General features: G+C 35.1%; 1 protein-coding gene across 1 annotated transcript in view; it reads right to left on the reverse strand.

The window, feature by feature from the left end:
• The window catches only part of EYS (EGF-like photoreceptor maintenance factor), a 730,244-nt gene that overhangs the window by 276,607 nt on the left and 426,302 nt on the right, over positions 1-27,335 (reverse strand). The window contains exons 8-9 of the mRNA XM_077769091.1: positions 15,772-15,936; positions 1,885-2,038 (exon numbers count right to left, since the gene is read on the reverse strand). Of these exons, the coding sequence (XP_077625217.1) occupies positions 1,885-2,038; positions 15,772-15,936 (319 nt within the window). The remainder of the gene's footprint in view (positions 1-1,884; positions 2,039-15,771; positions 15,937-27,335) is intronic.

A 27,335-nucleotide genomic window follows, 5' to 3' on the forward strand; every position in this document is an offset into this window, starting at 1 on the left:
TTTCTAGTATGTACTTTTTATTTATATTATATAAACTTAAATAATTAATATAATATTTAATATACAATATAGTCCTAGGATCATCCCTTAATGTAATCTATTATCTTGCAGGATACTGTGTATAAGACAAAGCAGATTTGCATTTTTGTGTCAGTGGAGGTATCTCTTTTTCACTTTCTAAATTTTAGATAAGAATAATTTTTTAAAATATTTTATTTATTTGTGTGTGTGTGTGTGTGTGTGTATGAGAGAGAGAGAGAGAGAAAGACAGACAGACAGACAGACAGACATAGCTTGAGTAGGGGAGGGTCAGAGAGAGATGGAGACACAGAATCTGAAGCAGGCTCCAGGCTCCAAGCTAGCTGTCAGCACAGAGCCCGACGCGGGGCTCAAACCCATGAACCGTGAGATCATGATCTGAACCGAAGTTGGACGCTAAACTGACTCAGCAACCCAGGTGTCCCTTGGATAAAAATAATTGAAGGCCTTAGAAAGTCCTTGGTTTTTAGTTTTACTAGAAGTATCAATATTTCTTTAAAGGATGGTTTCATCTTCAAGCTACCTAAGGCTCTGAATAGTTTGAGGACTGCCTAGTTAAGTATTCATTACTTAAAGGCAAGAAATAAAAGTGTCCCTTTAAGAAAATTTGACCAAACCAGAAATTACATCATATGTGATCAAATGTGCCATTGTTTGTGTGAAATTATTACATTGTATAAAATTATGGTGTTATCAATTGAAATGCCTTCTAAATTGGTTTTTAAGTTATTCACCTTCTCATCTCACTTTTTTTTGTGAGCAACTGCAACTTTTGTAAGAGAGATGATTAAAATAAGAGTTCAGTCCATTGCTCTGAAAATTTGCTTTGTCTGCACACAACTCTCTTTTCCAAAAGGGTCTTCCTAATCTGTGAATACTAATTTCATTACCTTAGGGTAATTTTATTGCCTTCTTGTCATAACCAATTGAACTGCCCAGCCCAGACACTCTCATTTCTTCATTCAAACATTTACTGAGCATCTTTCTGTCAGATGCCTTGCAAACTACATTAAAAATGAGTAAGATGCTGTCCCTGCCTAAGGAGTTTACATTTTCAGATTGTTGTCAATTTCCTTGATTTTATTTTCAGATTGATACAGACTCTGGGAAAGCTTATTTGATTTATAAAACCTTCACAGGTTAGCCAAGATTCTGGCTAATCACACTATCGTATCCAATTGTCATCTAACATACAAACTCAGACACAAAATGTTATTTTTAACTGACAGAGAGTAACTTTAGACCATTATCACTAGATTGCTGTACAGGTAAAGAATTTTAAATTCTTGGCTGTTACATGTAAATTTTGTTCAGTAATGCCCTTGGGATGAGACCATCATATTTAGTCATCTCTCTTCCGAGATGTCCTAATTCTGAAGTATGAATTAATTCTAAGACTGCCTTCCAAAAGTTTATATGCCCCCAGAAAGACATTTCCATTTAATTTTCATTTTTTCCTATTGCATTTTCTTGTTTCTGTGCAGAGACAATGGCCACCCACCCCAACTGCTGAACAGCTATTTTCATTCAATAGATATTTTATTGAACAATTACATTAGATCTTAATTTCAAGTGGGCCACATGACTCTTTAACCTATTTATTTGCTCCATGGTATTTTTAAAGAAATTCATTTTGTGTATAATTGGATTGTCACTGGATGGTATCATATTATACCTTAGTTTAATTTATAGATTATTCCATCAAACTGAAAAAACTGGTGAGACAACTTTTAGATAGAACTTTTTGTCTTTCTTTTCATATCTGGGTGGGTATTATACATACAAATAACATTTACAAAATAAGTCTCAGCAGTATAATTCAAAGAACTACTGTGGAGGACTTACCTTATTGTGATAGGGATGAATACATTTGTGTTAATGCTATAATTGGCAGAGAGAGTCAAGATATTTTGAGGACTTCCACATCCGTATTTAACTGTGGGCCTTCCATCCATGAGAAATAAATGAAGAAACTGTTGTCCAGTATTTTTCTCACTACCTTTGAAAAACAAGCATTACATGAAATTAGTGATTTTATTTATGTTTTATTCAGTAACAATTATTCTTTCAACAAACACAATCTTTTGCTCTCTAGGACTCGACTTAGTGAGATGGTAAGAGTGTTATTGGATAATTGTTCAATATAGTAATACTATATCATAAATATATATTATTTTTCACAGGCCGAGACTAGCATGCCATTAACAGCATTAACCTCACATGAGATTAACTTCTGACTCTGTTTCTTGATGGCATGATGATCTTATCCTGAGCCTCAGTTTCCTTATATATTGTAATGGGATGAGGAAAGGAAGTAATTACTTACTGTAATAATTAAATAAATAATAAAAGAAGAGTGTCTGGTACCTATTGAGTATTATATAACTTGCTTTACTATTGTTAATTATTTGTATTTTAATTTTTATGTCTTTCATAAAAATTAAAAAAAATTCCCATTTCTCCAGCTTCTTCTTTCATCCCACTTTGAGATATTTTTTCTATCATATATCTATACACATACAAATATTTATATAGCCCTAGTTTTATTTTTTAAAATAAAATAATGGGGATGCCTGGGTGGCTCAGGTCATGATCTCACAGTTTGTGGGTTCGAGTCTTACAGCAGGCTTTGAGCTGACAGCATGGAGGCTGGCTTGGATTCTCTGTCTCACTCTCTCTTTCCACCTCCCATCCCATCTCTCTCTCCAAAATAAATGAACATTTAAACATTTTTAAAAAATGTAATAATGCGGTAAGTAGCTCTATTCGCCTTTCTCTTTTCATTTAATAATAAACTTTAGACATCCACATAGGCACATAGATTTAACATTCTTTTTTTTTTAGTGTTTATTCATTTATTTATTTAGAGAGAGAGGGTGCATGCAGAAGTTGAGGAGGGTCAGAGGGAATTCCAGGGAGGCCCCACGCTCAGCTTGGAGTTCCGTCAGCTTGGAGCTCCACACAGGGCTTGATCCCATGACTGTGAGATCATGATGTGAACTGATATCAAGAGTCAGATGCTTAACCAACTGAGCCACATGTGGTCTTAATTTTAGCAGTCTATTTGTTGTTTCCTTCATGGTTGTAATTAGTGCTTTTTTTTATGTCACCTTTAAGATATCTTTGCCTCAAAATCATAAGGTTATTTTGTTAGATTAACTTTTGCAAGCTTTTTTAAGACCTATACTCTACCTAGAATCGATTTCTGTACATGATGTGAAGCAGTGGGTCATGATAAGGTGGATAATGACCACCAAAGATATCCATGTCCGAACTGTTGGAAACTGTGGATGTTAACCTTATATGGGAAACGATTCTTTGCAGGTGTGATTAAATTAAAGACTGTGATGAGATTACTCTGAACTATCTGGTTGGATCAAAACTTAGTCACATGTGTCCTTCTAAAAGGGAAGCAGAGGGAGATTTGACAACAGAAGAGGTCAGGCTATGTGACTACAGAGGCGGAGACTGGCGTAATGAGGCTACACACCAAGGAAGGCAAGTGGCCGCCAGAAGCTGGAGGAGGCAAGGAGCAGCTTGTTGTCTAGAGCCTCCAGAAAGAACCAAAGCTCATTTGAGACCTCTAAGACACAGTTTGGACTTCTGGCCTCCAAAACTGTAAGAAAATAACTTTTTGTTTTAAGACACTAAATTTATGGTACTTTGCCACAGCAGCCATAGGAAAATACAGGGGTCAATTTTCATTTTTTCTCTTTTGTTTCCAATTGCCCCCAAATCATCAAAGCAAATAATTCTTACTGTGTATTTATTATGTGTTTACTGAATTCTCAGATATTTGAGAAATACATATTTTTAATATTTTTGAGTGTCTCCGTTTCCTTTTTTCTTTTATTTATTCTTGTGAATATATGTATTTAAGATAATGACTTTGTTTTAATAAGAAATATACCAACAGAAATGTACTAAACCAAGCTGAAATTACAACCCTCAGAAACAGCCAGCTTTAATACGGATACAAAGGTCGATAAATGGATGGCTAGGTATAGAGAGATTTTTTTCATTAGAACAAAATCATATTGTACATATATTTTAAAATAACAATTTTAAAAAGATTATCTTTTAGTCATTTTTCAAGTCATGTTTTCATAAGGGCTACTTCAGCTAGCAAATTAAAAGAATTGCACAAGAGCTCTTCCCCAAGAGCTCTATATTAGTGCTCTCTCTCTCTCTCTCTCTCCTCTCTCTCTCTCTCTATAGATAGATAGATAGATAGATAGATAATATATATATAGCTATATAATAGCTATTATATATTGGTTGGACTAGACTTGCTTACATGTATACTTCCCCTTTCACGCACAGTACATTAAAAAGTTGCATACACAAGGATCAGGAATTTTAAAAAATGAATTCATTTTCTGTACCATTAGGGCATTTTTATGTTCACTTTTACTTTGAGTGCATAGTGGAATAGAATAAAATGATTACAATTTGCGGCCACTGCCATGACACTAGGTGCCAGAGATTTTATCTACTGTGTGACTTTTGTACCCTGAGTGCAAAAGTCTATCAACACAGTGAAAAAGGTAAATGTCTGGGTTTTATTAAAAAATGATTTTGAAAAAAATAATTTTGATGTTATGGACATCTGAAAGGGTCTCGGAGATACTCATGGATCTAGATAAACTTGAAATATCTCTGTATTAGAGCTCACATCAATTTGAAAGAGAGAGAGAGAAAAAAAAAAAAGAAAGAAACCAGAGAAACGAAAAGTATCACTGAACCTCAGATAAATGCTTGACATGTCAGTAAGAATGTCAGGAAACCTAAGTTCTCTCTCCCCCACGTCTCAGACTCCATAAGAGTAGAACACAAGCAACACTTCAAAGAATGGTTCAGAGAAAGGTATCAGGAGAAATTGTGAAAGAATATGAAACAGAAAAAAATTCTAGCTTATCCATCAGATTTCCTTACATGTCTTTATCTTTGAGATATTTTACCATAATGTAAGTTGATGAAAACTAATAATAATTCTAGTTATTCTTATCTATAGCAATTCAAACTGTTTGTGTCTGGTGAAGCACACCTGATTGTTACTCTGTAGGTAGACTTGCTTTCCATCTATTTGTAAACTTGCTTCAAAGTTCCTTAATCTAATATGCATATGTCTCTGCTCCTTAATGTCTCCTCTGAACTGGTCATAGTATCTTACCAGTTTCCTCATTAAGAGGTTAAATAAAATTTTTGATGTATATTCATTTTATGTATCTTTTTGAAAATTAGCCTTTAACAAAATAAGCTAATTTCAGTTTTTGAAATTATGATGTATATTAGGAGAAATGAATCACGTTATATGATAGCAAAGAAAATCAAAACCAACTTCAAGGAGAAAAATTCACATAGAATAGAATGCAAAGGGGGTCCCCTGGTGTTAAGCAACATAGCAGTCTTGGACTGGACAGAGATGCCCACCCCTATGAATGACTGAGATCAGGTAGGAAGACAGGAAAGAAGGATTCAAAATACAATTAAAAATCAGAAAATTTGGGGACATACAAAATCTAAGAAACAGATTTCCCATGAGTGCTTTGTGCTATAGATCTTATTAAGAATATAAATTCAGAAACATAATAAAAAATAGTTGGATTAAATCAATATTGCAGAAGAAAATAAATTGGATAGAATAAAAGCATTAAAGATTTAATAACAAAGCATGAGTAGCAAAGGGCATAATGAATATGGTTGAAAACCACTCTTTTGAGATCCTCCTAAATGTCCTTTCTTAGAGTCCACTCAACTCATCTAGGTTTTTATCACACTTCTGAGGACTGCAGCTGTACAATACCCCAAATTAGTCCAGTTCCTGGCAGAGTGATGCAGCCCTACCTTTTCTTTCTCTCCTCAGATCCATTAGCAGTCCTCCAGGCTTCTGTTCTTTGGAGTTTTCACTTATTTTCCCCCTGATTTCCTATTCAGTTTCTTAGGCTGCTATTCTCGGATTTGAGGGTATAATTAAGGATGTAGTATTATCTATGACTCTTTTTTTTTTTTTTTTTTTTGGGGGGGAAGTAGGGGGCAATGAGAGCACATTTAGAAATGCAATACTCTTTACTAGCATCTTGTGTTTTCTCTCCTTGAATATATAAAAGGTTAGTTATATCATAGAATGGCATAAGACTGTTTTTTTCTTGAATTCTTGGCTTGTTCTCCACCCCCATCCTTTGAGAAGACGGGAGGGTGGTTCATTTTGTTATGCAGTAAGGGACAGCCTGGTATCTGGTTCTTTCCCCCATTTTTACCCTGAAGTTTCTATTACTTAATATTTCTAAAATAAATCATCAAACTCCTATTTTCAAGATAAGGCTTAAAAATATGATATATGTAGTAGTGTAGAAGAAAGTTGAACATTTAGGTCAAGCTGTTGTACCATATGTACAAGGTCTGTTTTTCAAAGTTTCAAACACTGAATTTTAAAAATTATACATATTAAACAAGATACATGTAGTACAATGCAAGAATAAGTAGTTTTTAAAGGAAGTGCAGCCACTAAAATCAATGACAGAGATAAACAGTCTTATCCAAGTACAACAACATCCCATTATGAACCAGAGCCACCCTGTGATATAGAACACAACAAGGCAGCTTTAATAAAGGTACTGGAATGAAGTAAAAATAAACAATTTAACACAGTTTTCTCTCTAGTCTGCTGTATAGTAACAGCTTTAATCTCATAATTTGGATTTATTCTATTAATAAGCAATTTCTTGTTTTATATAATAATACTTTCAAAGGAATTCAGAGTGTTTTGCTGGTAGCATGTGATGGTGGGAGGAGGCGATGAAAGACCTGAGATTACTGACGTATTTGCATGATTTGATACCAAATTATCCATTGCAGGGAAAACAGATCACATTGTTTGATAGATTGACTTTTTCACCACCGTTTGAATCAACTGACTCTGTATTGCAAACCTGTATCTTGTACTTAGAGAAAAGCTATGAATAAACACTCAGAAGGAAGTTCCTCAGAAGGAGCTGTTTGTTTTTCACAAATAGTACTATAGTACAAAAATTCCATTTTCTACTGTCCTATGTAGGGAAAACCTACTTTCCTACTGTGTTTTTCTCTCCTGCGAGTCTCTCTTACTCCTCACATAAAAGACGTCACTTCTGATGCCAAAGGTGTGGAGTTTTTTCTCCCCATACATGCAATTCTCTGTGACACTATTTGGGTGTCCTACTGTCCCACCTACACCTCATACTTCAGGTACCAGTTGCAAGCCCAGGTTATCACTAGTGCTTCTGATCAACTGGCTATAGATCAGACATTTCAAAGATCCCCTCGTTGGGTTTGATTAATTTGCTAGAGATGTTCACAGAACTCAGGGAAAGACATTTACTAGTTTATTAAAGGACATGATAAAGAAAACAGATGAACACCAGATAAAGAGATATATAGGGTAAGGTCAGGACTGGTAGGGTCCAACAGCAGATATTTCTGTGCTTGTGGAGCTGCGGCACTTTATTCACCCTCCTGGTGAAGATGTGTTCACCCACTTTTCCACTCTGAGCCCTGTACTATTGGGATTTTGTGAAGGCTTCCGTGTGAAAGCATGATCAGTTATTAACTCCACTTGCAGCCCCTCTCTCCTCTCTGGAGGTGAGGGCTTAGACTGAAAATTCCAAGCATCAATCATTCATAGTTTGGCCTATGTGGTGACCAGCACCCATCCAGCAGCCGTCCAGAAGCCCACTCAGAGTCCTTTTATTAGAAGAGAATATGCTCCTACTACATTTATCACTTACGAATTTACTACAGTTTTAGAAGCCTTGTGTCAAGAGACAGGGTCAAAGACAAATATTAGAACAAGAGATGCTCCTAGTGTTCTTATAACTTAAGAAATTCCAAGGGTTTTATAGAAGCTTTGTGCCAGTAACTGGAAGCAGAGGCCAATATATATGTCGATTAACTCACAAGTACTAAAAACATGTTTTCAAACACAATTATAATACAAAAAAAGAAAAATTAGTGGTGATTAGTAAAATAAAATATGAAAATTTCAAATTAGAACTTCTAAAGAAAATCATAAGTAATGACTACTGTTAGATACATTAAACTTTATGGGCTGAGTAATCCACATGCCACATTTAGTTCAACAGTGCTCATTGCACCCAAAGATATCAAGAAAATGTGTATCTCTCTTTCTGTGATATATGACAAATGTGAAAAGCAGTGTCTTTCCCTCCATAATATCCAATCTGTACTGCCTTGGACAGGACTTGAAAGCTGTGTAAGACATCATTATTAAGCCACTGAAAGAGAGTCGTTCCATTGTTTCACTGAAAAGACATGTGATGATCCATTAGCAGAAAAGTGTGAACCTGCCCTTTTTGAAAGGGTTCTTTATGCTTTTAGGCTATGTAGTAATTTTTTCAATGAATCATTTATGTCTTGAGTTTTTCTGAATATTTATGCAGAAAATATTTTGAAACTTTACAAAGTCTCTGATTCCCCACTTTATACTAATGAAATCATTGATTGTATCTCCTGATTTAAGACTTATTAAATATAGAAACTGCTGCTTAGAATAAATAGTAATAATTACTTAAAAACTACTGAACTCTAGTTTCTAGATATAGAATTTTAGAGAGACAACCCTAATAATTTTGAGTCTAAAGTGTATAAATTATATACATAGCATATATTTATATACATGTTATACAGTATACATGTACATATTTAGTCTTAAAAGAAAGGATTAATAATGAAATAGTCCAGAGAGAGGGAAAGAATGATATCCTGCTCAAGATTTTATAATTTTGGTTTGCTTGGTTATTAGGTTAGGTTGTAGATCTAAAAGTGTCTAAGTGAAGATACTTTATTGCTTAATTGAAATACTCAAGAGAGTAACTATGGTTCATATAGAACCACTTCCATTGAAAGTGAGAATTTTCCTCTGTTTGAACTATTGTAATGAATGCTCCCAAACATCAATGACAGTTTGATTTGAGTTCATGTACAAATAAACAACTGGTCATCTGTTTGAATTAAAATAAAATTCAACATCATTCCTTATAGGATCAATAGTGATGAATACAGATAGTATGTTTATTAAATCAGGTACACAGATGGTCAAATTTGGAAATTTCTGTAAAATGATACACATATCTACCATTTCTCATAAAACAAAAAACCCCTTCATATCCTTATACGGTACTTTGTATTTTTTAAAAACACTTTTATATACACTTAATATTTTTTTAATGTCTACTACTTTTTGAGGGAAAGATTGATAGAGTGTGAGCGAGTGAGGGGCAGAAAGAGAGGGAGACATAGAATCTGAAACAGGCTCCAGGCTCTGAGCTGTCAGCACCGTTTGACATGGGGCTCGAACTCACAAACCAAGAGATCACCACGTTAGCCAAAGCTGGATGCTCAACCAAGCCACCTAGGTGCCTCACACTTTCTTTTTTTTTAAAGCTTATTTATTTTGAGAGAGGCAGAGAGAGTATGAGTTTCAGGGGACAGAGAAGGGGGCGGGGAGATAGGGAGGGAGGGAGAGAGAGAGAGAGAGAGAGAGAGAGAAAGAGAATATCCCAGGCTGACTCCCCACTACCAGTGCAGAGCCCAATGTGAGGCTCCACCTCATGAACCATGAGATCATGACCCAAGCCGAAGTCAAACGCTTGACCAACTGAGCCACCAGGTGCCCTATATACATTTTCAGATCCTGTGAACTTGAAAATAAAAATTGCATCTGCATTATTTGTCATCAAACTGAAATACAGAAAGGTTAATTGATTTATCCTGTGTTGTACCATTAACTCACAGCTAACTTGGATTCGAGTATACCTTTGGTTACCTATTGACATTTTGATCAAGACGGCACACATGTTTCAGCTTCAGCTTGAGAATTCCCTTTTCCTAGCTCTCCTTAAAGGTCTTTATTTGTATGTAGCAGCAGCAAACCCAGTAGCAATCTTAGCAGCAGTGGCTCAGGGTTGAAGACAACTTTGAGCAACAGTGGAGACATGGGCAGTAACACATTTTAGCAGTTAGAAGGCAGTTGGGGTGACCTGGTTGGTCTCTGAAAGGTTGGCAAGCAGAGAAGTTACAGGAGAACTGCTACATTGTGGCAGCAGCCTGGCACACATAATTAATTATTAACACATGTTTATTACATGCTGCTACAGAGTGGCTCCTGGGCCAGTTTCTAAAATTTATTGAGAGCCTATTTTAATTTTGCCTCGGCTGCTAATTGTGCTTAACCAGGAAAGAAAATACAACTCATAACAAGATTTTTATAGGAAATGAATCCTCTTCATTTGGATGAAGTGGTTAAAAATGAAATCCAAAAACTGCATCTACTGTTCAGTCCATTACTGTCTCATTCCTGATTCCAAGATTTTTTTTATAGTCTAAATATTCTTTCCCAGGGTGATTATGTCTATCAAATGGATATAATATTAATGACACCTATTAGATAGAAATATAGCATCCTGGGCATCTAATTCCCAAGACTCCTTACCAGGCAAGTTATGAGAGAGGAAGGATTAGAACATTATCTCAAGAAGATAATTAGCACTTACTTCATGTTGCCATATACCAAACAGTTTTAAGCATATTAAATGTGTTAACTCTCCCCATCATTACAATGAAGTTTTGATATCTTGGGTATTATTACAAATAATATGATTCCATTTTAGAGATACTGAGGCAGAGAGATGTTAAGTAACTTGCCCAGATGTCAGAGACAGATAGTTTAGCTCCAAAGTAATTTTTGTGGGATTTTTTTTTTTAATTTTTGAAAATGTTTTCTTTATTTCTGAGAGAGAGAGAGAGAGAGAGAGACAGACAGACAGTGTGATCAGGGGAGGGTCAGAGAGAGAGAGGAATACAGAATCTGAAGCAGGCTCCAGGCTCTGAGCTAGCTGTCAGCACAGAGCCCTACACGGGGCTCAAACCCATGAGCTGTGAGATCATGACCTAAGCCAAAGTTGGACGTTTAATCGACTGAGCCACCCAGGTGCCCTGTAATTTTCGTTTATTTTAGAAAAATTTTTATATTTATTTATTTTTGAGAGAGAGAGATGGAGACAGAATGTGAGCAGGGAGGGGAAGAGAGAGAGGGAGATGCAGAATCCAAAGCAGGCTCCAGGCTCTGAGCTGTCAGCACAGAGCCTGATACGGGGCTCAAACCCACAATAGTGAGATCATAAACTGAGCTGAAGTCAGATGCTTAACCTACTGAGCCACCTAGGTGCTCCCATAGTAATTTTCTTAATCATTGGATTTTACTGTTCTTGAGATGGGCATGGCACCAATTTTAATCCTTGACTGGGCTCATTTGTTTGTTTTTGCCCCTACCTCTCTGTCCACTAGAAGCAAGTTTGTTCTTCACTGGTCCATTTCTTGATGTAATTACATAGAAACACCATATATCTCTCACTGATTTATTTCTTCATAAATTTCCATCACAGAAATAGAATTTAAGTTTTCTTAACACAATTGTTCTCTTTCAAGATACATCTAACAAATCACATCATTCTAGATCAAGGGCTGGCAAACTATGACCCATGGATCACAGTCTTCCACTCTCTGGTTTTGCAAGTAAAGTTTTTTACAACACAGCTACATTCATTCACAGCCCCATACTGTCTATGGCTGCTTTCATGCTCCACTGGCAGAGTTGAACAGTTGAACAGAGACTGCGTGGCCTGTAAAGATATTTGCTCTTTGGCCATTACAGGAAAAAATTGCCAACCCTTGTTCTGCTCCTGGTCGTTAAAGTAGACCCAGGATAAAATTATCTTTAAGCTAAATTTTGAGTAAACCCTTGAAATATGCATTTTGTTTTTACTTGCTTACTAACAGAATGATTTCATAAAGTATAGTTTCAATACCTACTCATTTTTTATCACAACGATCAAAGTTGAGGAACTCACCAACAGAGCTTTATGAACAATCTAGAAAAGCTTACTCTACACAAGGCACTGGTGAAGTGCTGAGGAGGTGGGTGGAACAGAGATGTAAAACACAACTCCAGATTATGAAGTGTTCCATATTTAGCAAAGAGACATAAGCACAGATTCCTAGTGCAATGAATCTTTTTACTCAGCTCTTGTTCTTAATTTCTACTCCTATTATAATACATATCACAGTCAGCTTTCTCATAGAATTATGTATATATTATCTCTCTATTAAATGGTGAGAAAAGGGTACAGGTCATTTCTTATCCATCTTTGTATAGGTCACAGTGCCTAGAAGAGTGTGATAAGAGTGCTAAGTTCTCAGTGAAAATTTTTTGAATTTGACTTCTTATAAAAAAAATAAGATGATGAACAGCAATCGATGTGTATCTTGTAAATGGCAATGTATGAATTCATCCAACCATGCTTCCCACTCCACTCCCTCCCATAGCCATCTGGAGCAAGCTCCACCGGGAACTATCAAGGAGGGACAAAGATATTCAAAGATTTTTATGGTGCACATTGTTAAAATTGATTAAAACTGAGCACACTTTTTTCTCTAAGAAAGAAGCTATTTTTTAATATGCTGTCAGGAACTACTGTGGGATTTCATCGACCTTGGCATAATAAGTATCTAATGAAGATATTGTGTATTCTACTGGGAATCATTTTATAGAGAAAGGCAGATGTTATGATACTTTAGATTTCATGTATTTTCCTCAGCAATCTCAGAAATCTCTTCTTCCGGCCCTCCCCCAAATCCACAACAAAGGAGGATCTAATGATCTTGCTTGTTCTGTCCATTTCTACCTGGAATAAATACCTAAGACTTGCTCTTCTTATACTTTCCTTCTTAAATACAAATATTAAGTAATATGAAGATTCCTTCTGAATCTTGTCCTCTCAGTGGAGTTGCTCATGTAATTTGCCTCCTGCAACTTGGTCAGATGTCTGCTCCTAATTCTCAAAGATCACATACTTCCAAAGGGCATGCTTATTTCTTTTCAAAGAAGCAGCACAGAATGGATTCAACTGCATAGTAATACATCCCATGACGAAACCTCCTGATTGATACCACTGGCTGAATAGAGCTCATTTTCTGAAAGTGCACCTAAAGAGTTTTGTGTGGTCTCATCCCTTCTCCCGTGACCTATTAGTAGCTCCTTTGACGGGGTTCCAGAATTCTGAATTGGTTCAGTGGCAGATTCAAAAAGCTTTCTTTTCATCTTGACTGCTGTTCTCAGAGCTGTCTCTCTCCCACAGAGAGTTCTTTTTTAAACTATCCTTTCTAAGGATTTTAGTGTAACCCCATAAGGATTCCAGTTTTATCTTCCTTTTGTTCCTTTTCAACATCAATTAGTTGGTGAGGCAAACTGAGAAAAGATAAATCTGCAGTTTTGAACTAGGAATATAATTCAAAGCTGACACTGGCTTATCAACCTGATATTTCTCTATCCTTTTCCCTTTAAAATTGGGTGATATAAAACACAAGTATTCAATAAATGTTTGTAGAATGGAATGGAGTTTTTACTGAAATGTCCAGGAATGAAAATGACAAAACTAAAAAACAAACACACAAAACACAAAAATCAGCTCCTAGTTTCTAAAGTGAAACACCTGTTTTAATTTCTTCACTATTCTTAATTGCTCCTACATGTAATATACTGACTTCAAAGGAATGAAAATTAGCCCTTAAGTCAAGTTAAGGGACACCTTTTACACTACAGGTGTTAAACCGAATCACAAAAACCTTCGTGTTCATCTATTGTGAGGCTTTTATGAAGTTGATAAATTTGAAGAGGGCTGAAAGTAACAATCCCATGAAACATTCTGCTGAGGTATCCCCAACAGTGTAGGATTAAATTACCACTCTACAGATGAACAAAAAGAATGTTTTCTAGACAAAAAATATTTTCTCCATTCACGGGTTATGAAACTCCCTTGAGTAAACAGCTTTGATGTATCCAGTCTTGGGACAACAATTATGTAAGACAAAGACAGAAATTGATAATCATTAAAATAGCATGGTGTTTTTTGTTTTGTTTTGTTTTTGGTAATAATTTCTAGTTTGATTTTTTTTGGAGATCATGGGTTATAAAAGGCAAGAATAATCTTATGGCACTAACATCAGCTTCAGTTTATTGGTTTAAATTAAAGTATGAACTTGGACAGGGTGTGTATATGCTTGGCATGTGTTTTTATGGCTTTCAAAAAGAGCACATTGAGTGGAAGCACAGATATGAGCCAGGAGCATGAGCCCAGAGAATTCCCAGAGGCTGGCTGCTTCTTTGGCAATGAGCTGTTTTTAGTTGGTAAAAACACACTCTCTACAAGAAAACGCCTTCATATCCTATATAACTTAAAAAATTGCAAAGCCAGAAAATCACTTTGCTTTGCGTCTTTAAATTATTATGTTTGTGTCTTTTGTTCTGTGTTTTATTTTCTTTCTTTTCCCCTGCAATATAATATTACCTCCAAATTTCATGGTTGTCTACCACAACTTAGGTTTTATATATAAAACAAATTTTCCTTTTCCTTTTTTTCCTTCTCTCTCTTTAACCATAAATAAATCATATTTATAAATAAATCATTCTAAAGCCATCATTTTAACATGGGTGCTTACACTCCTGGGAGATAATGTTGGTCCAGTTCTGACATTAGTTTCTTTCTAAAATACAACAAGTTTTTGGTTTAAATTCTTTTTCTAGTTTAGGGATGCCACCCTATATATATAAAATGCAAGCAGGGGAAAGGGACAGAGAGGGAGAGAGAGAATCTCAAGAATGCTCTACGCTCAGCATGGAGCCTGACATAGGGCTTAATGCCACAACCCTGGGATCATGACCTGAGACAAAATGAAGACTTGGACACTCAATAGACTGAGCCACCCAGGTGCCCCAAATTTTCAGTTTTAATATTCAAAACTTCCAACTGCACCCAGTTTTCTAAAAAATGCTTCTTTTAAGCATTTTTACTCATAGTCATTAATAAAAAGGTTTAATTTTCTTGGAAAGTACAAAATGATGACTCACTTTTGCAAAATATTTCAAAGTACAGAAGAAAATATTTTTATAAATAATGAGTTGCCCTAGAATGGATAATCTATCCATATGCTGAAGACATTATACCTCCAATATAGGGAATTGTTAAAACTGCTGTACCTTCATTTCAAAAGAAAAAGAAAACATTGTCACATTTGAAATTCTACATGGAATATACTTTGGTGATTTTCAGCCATAGAAAAAAGAAATTCTGTAAATTCTGGTTATAGAAATCTCTGTGAGCACATTGCATCATTACAGAACCCTGAATATAGAGGCATTTCCTTAAATAAATACTGTTAATATTATACTACTTCTTTCCTAACCAGCTAAGATACTGTTAAAAGAGTGACAGGAATCTTCCCAATTGCCAAATGAATCCCAGCTTTGTAATGCCTTTTTACAAATGACCAAGTATTGAATTCAATTCATATTTAGTGATTTATATCATAAAAATATGCTCTGAAACATTTGCAGCATTTATGTTTTACTGCTATAGCCATATGGTATCAAATTCATATGCCTGCTATATTCTTCCTTGCTGGTTCAGAGCCTATTTGTAAGTCATGTTCCATTGAATAACTCATAAATTAAAGAAACTTCTTAAGCAAACTAGAAAGAACTAAGATTTTCTTTTGATAATGCGTCATGCACTCAGAAAAGTTTTCTCACGATATTTAAATGAATAATTCATCGCTTCAATAGGTTAACATTTGAGAAAGAAACCTGACATATAGGAAGTCAAACATTTTAATACTCACTATAAAGAATAGTTCCATTCAAAGTGTTTGTCTTTATAGTCAAGTATATGGTAACAGTTCTGTTATGTTCCTTCTCCGGGACACATGTGAACTCATCCAGGGTTGTAAAAAAAGGTAGTTCTAGATAGGAACTCCCATTAAAAAATGGAAAAAGTAAATCTGCATCTAAAAGAAAAAAAGTAAAATTTAGTGCATTTTGATGGCATTCTACTGCTAATCCAGTAGATAAGAACATAGTATTTGTAGTTAGCATTCATTTAAAAAGATAAAGCTGATATTTACAAACATTAGACCCAATATTAAGAAATTCTGATACATAAATATAATAGATTTGTGAAGTCATTGTCTCAAATAATTAACTACCGGTCCAGAGGAAAAGACCTACAGCAATGATTTTAACTTGTTATTCATGGATGGGCTTTAACAGTAAACACCCTGAATTGTATGAAACAAAATCTGTGTCCTTGCTTATGTGAAATAATAGTATTCATTACATTCTTAAAATATTCTGATACGAATGGCTATCCATAAAATTATATACTTAAGATCAATGAACTTTATTTGATGTAATTACACCTCAATAAAAAAGTTTTAAAAAATCTGTGACATAAAAGATTAGAAAATCTATAGATATATTTCTACATATAGATAGAAAATCTCTCTATTGAACCACATACAGGGGTGCCTGGCTGGTTCAGCTAGGAGAACATATGACTCTTTATCTTGGAGGTTGTGAGTTTGAGCTCCATGTTTGGTATAGAGATTCCTAAAAAAATAAATAAACTTAAAAAGAAATTGTCACACATAAGAGTTCATTATTAACATTCATTAATATTTAGTGCTTTCCAATAATACTTAGATGTTGTATAAGTGGTACTACTATAATATGTAAGGTTAATTTTTTAGAGTTATGCTTTTAGAATTATTAATATTTAAAAATTTTTTAAAGTTTATTTTATTTACTTTGGGAGAGAAAGAGACAGTACAAGTGAGGGAGGGGCAGAGAGAGAGGGTGAGAGAGAATCCCAAGCAGGCTCCATACTGTCAAGCGCAGAGCCCGACAGGGGGCTGGAACTCATGAACTGCATCTCATGAACTGGATCTCATGGATGAGATCATGACCTGAGCCGAAATCAAGAGTGGGTTGCTTAATGGACAGAGTTATTTAGGCTCCCCAAATTATTAATCTTTTAAATGGTTAATCTCAAAATACTGAAGCACATAAAATTTGAAATGTACTTATTTTATTGTCATGTACCTATATGTGGATCTATAGACTTACATTGAACAAGTATAATACATAGAATGTGGAAATGCAATAAACACTCAAATCTTCCTTCAGAGATAGGATTTCCCCTATTCTCTTCCACCAGCCAACACCTGGAGGGCACCTGACACCTGCTATCTGCCTTGAGGAGCAGAAGGAAGCTGATTTCTGTTCTTTTTCTTGTCTTACCACCTACCGTTCATGCTAGCTGCTATTTCTGACCCTTTCAGCTTTGAATGTGGAGGAGGGTAGGCAGAGTGGAAAGGAGAGAGAAGTACACAGTAAAAGAGAGCTGTAGGAATTGGTGATTGATGCTGTTATAAGCAAGCTCTCACTCTCTAGGAATAGCAAATGTTTAAAACTGACGGTTTCTCTTGTGGTAGAAATGTCAGATAAAATACAACATGCTCAGTCCAGTTTCAATTTCAGACAAACAACAAGTAATTTTTTTAATATAAGTATGTATGAAACATTTCACAAAATACACTAGAAGAATTATTTGTTATTTGAAATTCAAATTTAACTCCATGTCTTACATTTTTAGTTCTTAAATGTGAGAACCCTATGACTCATGGGCATGTGTGCATTCTTTAGAACTCCTTTGCCAACTACAATTCCTAGGACTTGTGCTATGACCTGCCTTTGGCTTGTCGCTTCTAACTTGGTCCCATATTGATTTTTCACTTTAGCACAGACTCCTGCGGTTGACAGCCACTTACTGGTGTCGAAGTAAAAGTTGTACTAAATAAAGTTAAACAGACAAAGACTTTATTCAAGACTACTGAAATAAAGGAGAGGGGTCAGAATTCAGTCTTTCCTTAATTCCTCTGAAACAAAGAGTGGTAGAGCTTTTAAAAGCATTGGTGGGAAAATCAAACTACTTGTGTTTACTAATTGACCTTACCCCTTAAAAAATATAAGCTTTTTCCAATCTTCATCACAGAATGGGCCTAGAGTCAGAAAGAAGACTGTCTAAAGTTAGTCAAACTGAGGGGAATGTTAAGGCCATCTGGGTCACTTAACTAGAAAAATTACTACTTGGGTAGAACCTAAAATGATCCTAGACCAAATTTCTTTCCTGAGAGGTCTGTATCTAGTCCCTGGGAAACACTTCTACATTCCCTGCTTTACTGTCTGTGAGGCTATTGTTAGTTTTCAGTCTTCAATCTCTGCTTCTGTCTCTCCACACACACACACACACACACACCCACGCACGCATGCACGCACGCATGCACACCATTCATGAAGGCTGATTTGGCTTTTTTTCTCAGTTATAAATGTATGACTGTTGGTCCATGGTCCTCCTTTCTAAGTGATTTGGTTTTATCCCCCCCGCCCCACCAACACTGCCAGATATTGGTGGGAGAATGTGAGGTGAGGACAAGACAGCTTTCTACAAAAACATTTCTTCAAAATTGGGTCTCTAAAATCCTCTTTCTTCATCAAATACTTGTTCTATCAAGAACTTTTCCCAGTTAGATCTTGTTTTTAGATATGGCATCTCATTTTGTTTATAGCATTACATCTTGGTGTGTGTGAGTTTATTTTTAACGTCCTGTTTATGTTCATAACTTTGTATTGTCAGATATAAATATAATTTATATGTTAGCAAACTACTTGATTTAAGATATATGGTAATTTAAATATTTAATATAAAATATTTTTACCATTTCTTGGCTTTTTGGACACAATCTTTAATTTCTCAACATTAATTTCCTTGGCTCTGGATTTTACCAGATCTTTTTTCAAATGCATCTGTTTTTAGGCTTACTTAGCAAATCCTGCATTAGTTCTCAGATGCCTAGAAAACTCTGTACTACTTAATACTTATTTTCATTAAAACATTCTCCTTATCACTCATGACACTATACTGTACTTTAGCCATCTCCTCACCTGCCCAAAAGCTTCTCTGAGGACTGTTGTTTCAAACTACTCCATAATGCACATAGTTTCCAAGGCTCTGTCCTGGATCAACTAGTTCATCTATGCTTTATCTAAACCTGCTCCTCCTCCATTTTCTTACTCATTGCAGTTATACTCCCAGGCTTAGAAATTCAGCATCATTAGCCACTCATCTCTTCTCAAATGGTTGCTGGCTCCTGTCACCTCTTTCTTAGATCAAATCTGGCAACTTTCCTTCTGCTACCACTGCCCATATTTAAGTTCTCATTACATTTCAACTTAACTGTTGGCAACAGCTTCTTTCTAACTGGCTCCCCTGACTATAGTTTTTTTTAAGGTTTATCCATTTTTCAGATACAGCGAGAGACAGACAGACAGACAGAGAGTGAGTGGTGGAGGCGCAGAGAGAGAGGGAGACACAGAATCCGAAACAGGCTCCAGGTTCTGTGCTGTCTGCACAGAGCTGGACGTGGGGCTCGAACCCACAGACTGAGAGATCATGACCTGAACCGAAGTTGGACACTTAACCAACTGACCCACCCAGGTGCCCCCTGCCTATAGTTTCTATTAGCTGTCATTGCTATCATGTCAAATTTACTCAGGTGTAATCACCTCAGAGTTTTGGTCAAAATCCTTCCCTAACTACAGAATAATTCATCTACTGATGGAGTAAGGCAAGCCTTCCATGGTCTTATTTTTTTCAGAGCTCCTCCACAAACAGATCTACTGGTAAGGTTGAATTATACTTTCTTCTGTGGTTCTGCCTGTGGTCACAACTGTTCTGTCTGGAATTCCCTTCCCCCAAATCCTAGCTATATAAATCTTCCCTTATATCAAGGCTCACCTTGAATAGTCCCCCAAATATGAACTCCCTTACATATTGTATCTACAAATGTTCTGGTGCATGCATTGTTTTTTTACTTCCAGTTATGGTTGTCATAAATGCTGGGTAGAACTGGTAAAATACTAAATCTGTTACTTTGGATGTGGGAGGTAAGTTAACTTTAATTGGCAGAAACAGAATAGTCTAAATAAATGAATTCTAAGAAGACATTGAGGTATAGGTGAATTAAGAGATGAGTTTGTTTATGATTAGAAAACACAGTATGAGTTTCACCAGATGGACCACAGTGTTTATCAGAGACTGAACTGTACATGAACCACTTTTAAATATGTATATTACAAGGAGAAAAATATATGCCAATCAAGATTTTAATATATAAGGAGCAAAAAACATGCCAATGAGGTTAAACTACAATGTAGCTAGCTCTAGACAGGAAGAGATTTAAATGAGAAATTCGGATGCAGCCAGGGCAGAAAAAATGGTTAAGGTTACAAAGAGATGTACTTTGGTTTTAAATTAATACAATATTTTGCATATTATTTGGCAACTATTTACATGTTGCATGTCTGTTAGTTATACCATGATACAATTTTAGACAGTTCCTTTATATTATTTTTCTCTCTCCTACTTGGAGTCACTGATGTGTTTATTAATTCAACAAATATTTCTTGAGTGACTACTACATGCCAGGTACCAGTCAAGGAATATAATTGTGAGCAAAACAGATAAAGACTTTACCCTCATTAAGGTTAGATTCTATTCTCATGGAAGAAAACCTCAAGCTAGAAGTTGGTAAAATGTATTCATCTGATGTGGTAAATTTTTTCTTGGGTCCCTTGACCATTTTTCTTGACATTTGCTGCCAGCAAGAAGCAGTGAGCCTAATTTGAAATGTTAAAATTAGATAAAAGGGAGAGTCTAACAAAACCTGCCCATCTACTCTATCATATTATTCATTCTCTGATGGAAAGATCTGCTTTTGATTCATCTTTGCATCACCCTATGGCATGACCAGTTTTGCACAGTAAAGGCAAATACATTCCTAGACAAATACAAATATAGCGAAAATGACCACTTGTGGTAGTTTAGATAAAAAAAAAAACAACAGAAAAAATATTACAATTAGAATGGGATAAGGAAAGACTATAGAAATAGGGCTTTAACATTTGTTTTGTGGTTAACATTTTCACATTACTGATAAACCCACAAAAGAAATTCTGGAAGAAAAATAGGGTTTTATATGAGGGATCATATATGAATTAAATTATTTGGATCCATAATCAGGTTTCCTTATTCTGAGAAGTGGTGAACTCATTAACAGAAAAAAATTCAATTTGCTAAAAAAAATGACTTCCATCTTACTTTGCAGGAGTATATCTATTGTATAATTCAGGCACACCTGCCTTTTCCCCGGCTTACACACTTCTTTAATCCTTTTTTTTTTTTTAAGAGCTGACAGGTTTTGTGAAATTTATGACAGGAAACAACAATTATGAACAATAAACATTTGCTATTGAATTGCTTTCTAACCATATTAATTTCCATTATCGTCATGTTTAGTGGCTATGTTTGAAAACAGAACTTCCCTGAATGTGGAAAACAAGACTAATTGGGGTTAGGTAGAGTGTTTCCCTGCTGCTTCCAAAAGCCTCTTCAGGCAATGCCATTTGAACATACTCCAAATTTAGTTTTCTTCCAATTATAAATGAAAAAAGACCACAGGGTCTTTGTACAGAAATATGTATTAAACACCTTACAAAATACACCAAACAGTAGTTAATTGGTGACTTCTCATCACAACACAGACATCTGCAATGTTTAAATGCCTTAAAAGATCATATGGACTGATCTATCTAATTATATTAACTTTTATATGGTTAACAAAACTTAAAATCAGTTCTGACTCATGGGAAAAACCAATAAATTAACCAAGAAGGAAGATATTTTAAATCCCTAAATTATATTATATTAAAAAAAATAAAAGTCTCAAATTGTCAAAGGAGAGAAACCAGAGTATCAACTTTGAATTACCTTATGTTAAAAATGTAGATGAATTTAATACTTTTTACCAAATATATTTCTATAGTATGAATCAGGACTATGGTCAATTACTAACAACACATTGAAATTTTATTCAGGAGAGCACCATGGAGTTCTTTATGATAAAGAAAACACAGAAGAATTAAAATATTTACCCTGAACACAGTGCAATGGAGCTGCACAATGTTATTCATTCTAAATAGAATACCTTTGTCCACAGTATAAGTTATAACATCCTTAGTCTTGTATCAAAGTCTTCTATGACTGAACCCCAGAAACTGACATACTAATATATAAATAAAGCAACAAATGTAATGGGTCACAAATTATCCATATACAACTTTATTATAATTCCTGGTACTATAAGAAACATAATGTTGTTTGCTATTCTTTCTTTGTAATAGAAATAGACTTGTTTACTCAATAGAAATTAAGAAATACTATTTGAATGCTTCTGTTGAATCTTTTGTTATGTTCCCCAGAAAGAACATCATATAAATCCCATGACTAAGTTTATGAAGTGAAGATAAGGGGAATGCAATGCAGTTATTAATATTTTGTTTTTAATTTAAAAATAACTCCTTTGATAATTTTAATTTTATTAAATTCTGTGATTAAAAGGAATATCACCAGTTAATAAGTCCATATATCTCTCTTCCTAAAAAATTCATCACTAAAAAATAATAAACCTAGCAAATAATATTCAAAGATACAAAAGGTATAATATTGGAATAATGTTATTCCAAAGTTATAAAATTAAGTTCCAAGACATATGAAATAGACTTACATACTGTACATATTAATTGTGAGAAACTTCAATGTCTTAAACATTTATATATAGTTGACCATTAAACAACACTGGTATTAGGGGTGGCCATCGCCCCCCCTGCCTGCTCTGCACAGTAAAAAATCTGAGTATAACTCTGACTCCCTGCAACCTTAACTAAATACCCTACTGTTGGCTGGAAGCCTTACTGATAACATTAATAGTTGATTAACACATAATTTGTATGTTATATGTACTATATACTAAATTCTTAACAATGAAATAAGCTATAGAAAAAAGATATTAATAAAATCATAAGGAAGAGAAAATACATGTACAGAACTGTACTGTAAAAATATCTACGTATGAGTGGGCCCATGCAGTTCAAACCTGTGTTGCTTAAGGGTCAGCTGTATTATTTTCCTGTTTAAAATGACTGCAATAGTTTTCCTTTGCTAGCAACATAAGCAGCCTTTTGGCGTGGCACACAGATCATTCTTCACTTACCTTCCATGACTGCATAATTCTACAAATACCCAAATGCTACCAACACTACCCTACTCTGCATTTTGAACATTCATTGTTCAGTTTCACTACCTTCTCTGCTTACTGGTCTTCAGCTCTTCTTGAGTCATTTTAGTGATATTTTTTTCAAAAAAATCATCTCTTTCACAGAACTACTCAAACACATTGCCATTGACTTATATATACTGTATGATAAAACACTTAATGTATACTTTGTGGTTTATGTCCTTTTTTAAAAAAAAAATCTCTAATGTGTATTTTTTTCTCCCTCCACTCCCAGATTGACCTTGCCCAGTTTCTGGTGGCAGAACACATGAGCCAGAGTCTGGGCTCCTGTGGTACTTCAATTAGAGTGGTTCCACTGTTCTATAGAAGATTTATTATTAATAGTTTGCTAAATATGTTTGAAAATTATTAAGGCAAGATACACAGGAATTCACAGGTAAAGCTACAATTAAGCTGCCCATTCCCATGACCTACCCCTCTACTTTGATGATCCTCAAACTTGTTCTTAGCAGGGCTGGGACAATCAGTCACCGAGAATACAATTCATGCTGTTTAAATATGACCAGGTGATAGACATCAGGATGCTAATTTATTAATTTAAAAATATAACTGTTATATGGATTGGAATACTGATGTTTTTATGATTATCATATTGGTTCCAACAGCCATGCTACGTTGGAAGAAAATTAAAATCAGTAAGTCACTGAGGATCATGGAAACTCAGAATCCAAAGAATTAGAGAAATTACAAAAAAACAGAAATTTTGGCAAATGATGAAAAAATCAAATACATTTAAAAATGCTCCACATCATTAGTACTAAGGAAGATACAAATTTCAATCATGATTAGAAACATATTTTTATAGTCTTCAGATGGCAACAATTAAAAAGTCTCATAACTGCAAGAGTTGGTAAAGATGTAGAGTAACTGGAACAGTTACATATTACTGGGGCAAGTAAAATTTGGTACAAACACATTGAAAAACCATTTGACAGTATCTGGTACTAATTAAAAAGTACATAAACCATCAACCAATTGCTCTTCAAGATTTTAAGAATCTCTTTTATATTTACTCAAGAAGGAATATATGAGAATATTTGGAAGGGTATACTTTACAGAATATAATAAACACAAAGTCCAAATTTTCATTAATAGAATGTTGAGAGCATAAATTGTGACAAACACATATAAATGCATGCTACACAACAGTGAAATGTGTTACTCCTACAATACTAACATGGATAGTGGGGTACTTGGGTGGCTCAGTCAGTTAAGTGTCCAACTCTTGGTTTTGGCTTAAGTCATGATATCACAGTTTCTGAGTTCAAGCCCTGCATTGGGCTCCGTGCTGACAATGCAGAGCCTGCTTGGGATTCTCTTTCTTTCCCTCTCTCTGCCTCTTCCTGCCACCACCTCTCTCTCTCTCCCTATTTCATAATTGACTAATAAACTTAAAAGAATATGTTTGATATTATTTATATAAAGTGTCTGAATTTTTAAAAATGTTTTATTTACTTCTGAGAGAGAGAGGGAGAGAGAGAGACAGAGACAGAGAGAGAGAGAGAGAGAGAGAGAGAGAGAGACAGCGACAGAGAGAGAGAGAGAGAGAGAGAGAGAGAGAGACAGCGTGAGCAGGGGAGGATCAGAGAGAGAGGGAGACACAGAATCCGAAACAGGCTCCAGCCTCTGAGCTGGCTGTCAGCACAGAGCCCCATGCAGGGCTCGAACCCATGAAATGCAAGATCATGACCTGAGCCAAAGTCGGGCAGTGAACCGACTGAGCTACCCAGGTGCCCCTAAAACGTTTAAAATAAATAAAACAATACTATAGGGATGATAAAGACAAATTCACTACAGTGTTTATTCCTGAAATGATAAATTAGGTTACAAAGAGGCTTCAAATGTATTGGTAATGTTTTACTTCTTCACTGGGTAGTGCTACATAAATGGTGTTATATTATTCTTTAAATCTTTTTGGAAGAATTATAATCTTAAAATTCTTATAAATCTTATAAGCCACCAGTAATCATGGGAATTAGAACAGAGAAAATTAGAGAAATAACACTTACAAGGCTATAATGATGAGATATTTCTACTGCCTTAGTCCTTTCTAATTTGTCTTCTATCCTCCTCACTCTAAAAAAGCAACACTCACTAAAATTATCATTGAGTTCAATGTCTTCAGTAAGACCTTAAAGTATAGGTAAGTATGGTGATTTATTTTTATTTTATTTTAAAGTGTATTTATTTATTTTGAGAGACACAGAGATAGCTCAAGTGGAGGAGGGGCAGAAAGAGAGAGAGAGAGAGAGAGAAAATCCCAAGCAGGCTCTGCATTGTCAGCATGGAGCCTAACGTGGGGTTTGAACTCATGAAACCGTGAGACCATGACCTGAGCTGAAACCAAGAGTCAGACACTTAACCAACTGAGCCACCCATGTGTTCCAGGCATGGTGATTTGCATTTCATGTCCATAATATTTTCACCTTCAGACTGGCTGGTACAGAAGGTCTTTGAGAATGAGTCCTTGAGAATGACAATATATATGCTTAATCAAGCAGGATTACAATGTTACCTGCCATTTCAGATGCTATCACTTTAGTAGACCAAATAAACACAATTTTCTGGTACCTGGTACAGAAGCATCATTTGAGCAAAGCCTCCATCTCTATTCTAACAGGCAGGAAATCTATATTAGTTTGCTTTTACCTGGCAAAGATAATAGCACACCTCCACAGTCTCACATCTATTCTCTAACACCACATCACAATTTAATCCATGAGGAGCTTGTTTGTTTTACTATCCCATAAAATATTTTATATATTCAATGATTTACTATGGTGATGCCATACTGCTGATAATATGGGTGGATAGTACCTGGAAAATTTAAAGTATCTAGATGCTGTGGTAAAATATATGAGTGCTTAAGGTTGGGGAATATATTCCCATGAAAACTGAGAATCCTGACACTTATAAAATTCTTGGATATGCCTTCATCTAGAGCATATAGAATATCCCTATCCAGAGGAAAAAACAAGTTACAGGTGGCTAACAGATAACCTGTAAGCATAAAGAAGGCTGAAGATCAATCTGACTCACTGAAAATAAATCATAGAGAATTTTAAAGAATTTGTATCTTTTTATGTATTGTTTTGTTTCAACCCAAGTAATATATTCAAATTATTGGTTTATGTAGAAAATTTTTGCATTTTAATTTCTTTTTTTAAAAAATTATATTTTAGAGAGAGATAGAGTGCAAGTTGGTGAGGGGCAGAAAGAGAGGGAGACACAGAATTCCAAGCAGGCTCCAGGCTCTGAGACGTCAGCACAGAGCCAGACCTAGGGCTCGAACCCATGAACAGCGAGATTGTGACCTGAGCCAAAGTCAGAAGCGTAACTGACTGAGCCATCCAGGTGCTCTGGACTTTTAATTTCCTAATTCTGGAATAATTTTCCTCATTCTGGAAGTACTTCCTTTTCAAGTGGCTGGTGTGAGTATTTCTTGCTGGTAAACCCTCTCAGTTCTGTCTTTCTTTTTTCTCTTGAAGATATATTTGTTTGGACCACATTATCAAAGTTCAGTTGTGCAAATATTTGTATATTGACATATAGTTTCTCTCTGCAGTTTGAAGGCATTATTTCTTTCGATTGGATTCCATTGTTGATGTTTTAAAGTAGTTAGAAATATGCTAAAAAATTAGTTATGCTATACCTTCTCTTTCTAGTCATCATATTTTTAAACTTCTCTTGCAATTCTGTATTGTCTGTGTTAAAATATTCAGGTCTAACTTCCTGTACTTAATTCTTTTCTCAGCTTTATCTAATCTGCCATTTAATTCATCTATTACATCTTGAGTGATTATATATTTTATTTTAATGTTTGGACATTTGTCATAGTCTCTTGTTGCCTTGCGTATTTTTAAACTCCTTTAAAAATTTTTTATTACTGAAGTATGGTTGATATTACAGTTAATTCTCCCCTTTTTTTCAAATTGTTATTACTGAAGCATAATATAATATTAGTTTCAGGTGTACACCATAGTGATTTGACAATTCTGTACATTACACAATGCTCACCACCTAAGTGTAGTTACCATCTGTCACCATAAAAGGTATTACAATACTATTGACTATGTTCCCTGTGTACTTATTCATTTTGTAACTGGAAGTTTGTACCTCTTAATTTAATTCCCTCTTGTATTTTCTTCAGCATT

Source organism: Crocuta crocuta, unplaced genomic scaffold (assembly GCF_008692635.1).
Source record: "Crocuta crocuta isolate KB4526 unplaced genomic scaffold, BGI_CrCroc_1.0 scaffold205, whole genome shotgun sequence".
In the NCBI taxonomy this organism is placed as follows: Eukaryota; Metazoa; Chordata; class Mammalia; order Carnivora; family Hyaenidae; genus Crocuta; species Crocuta crocuta.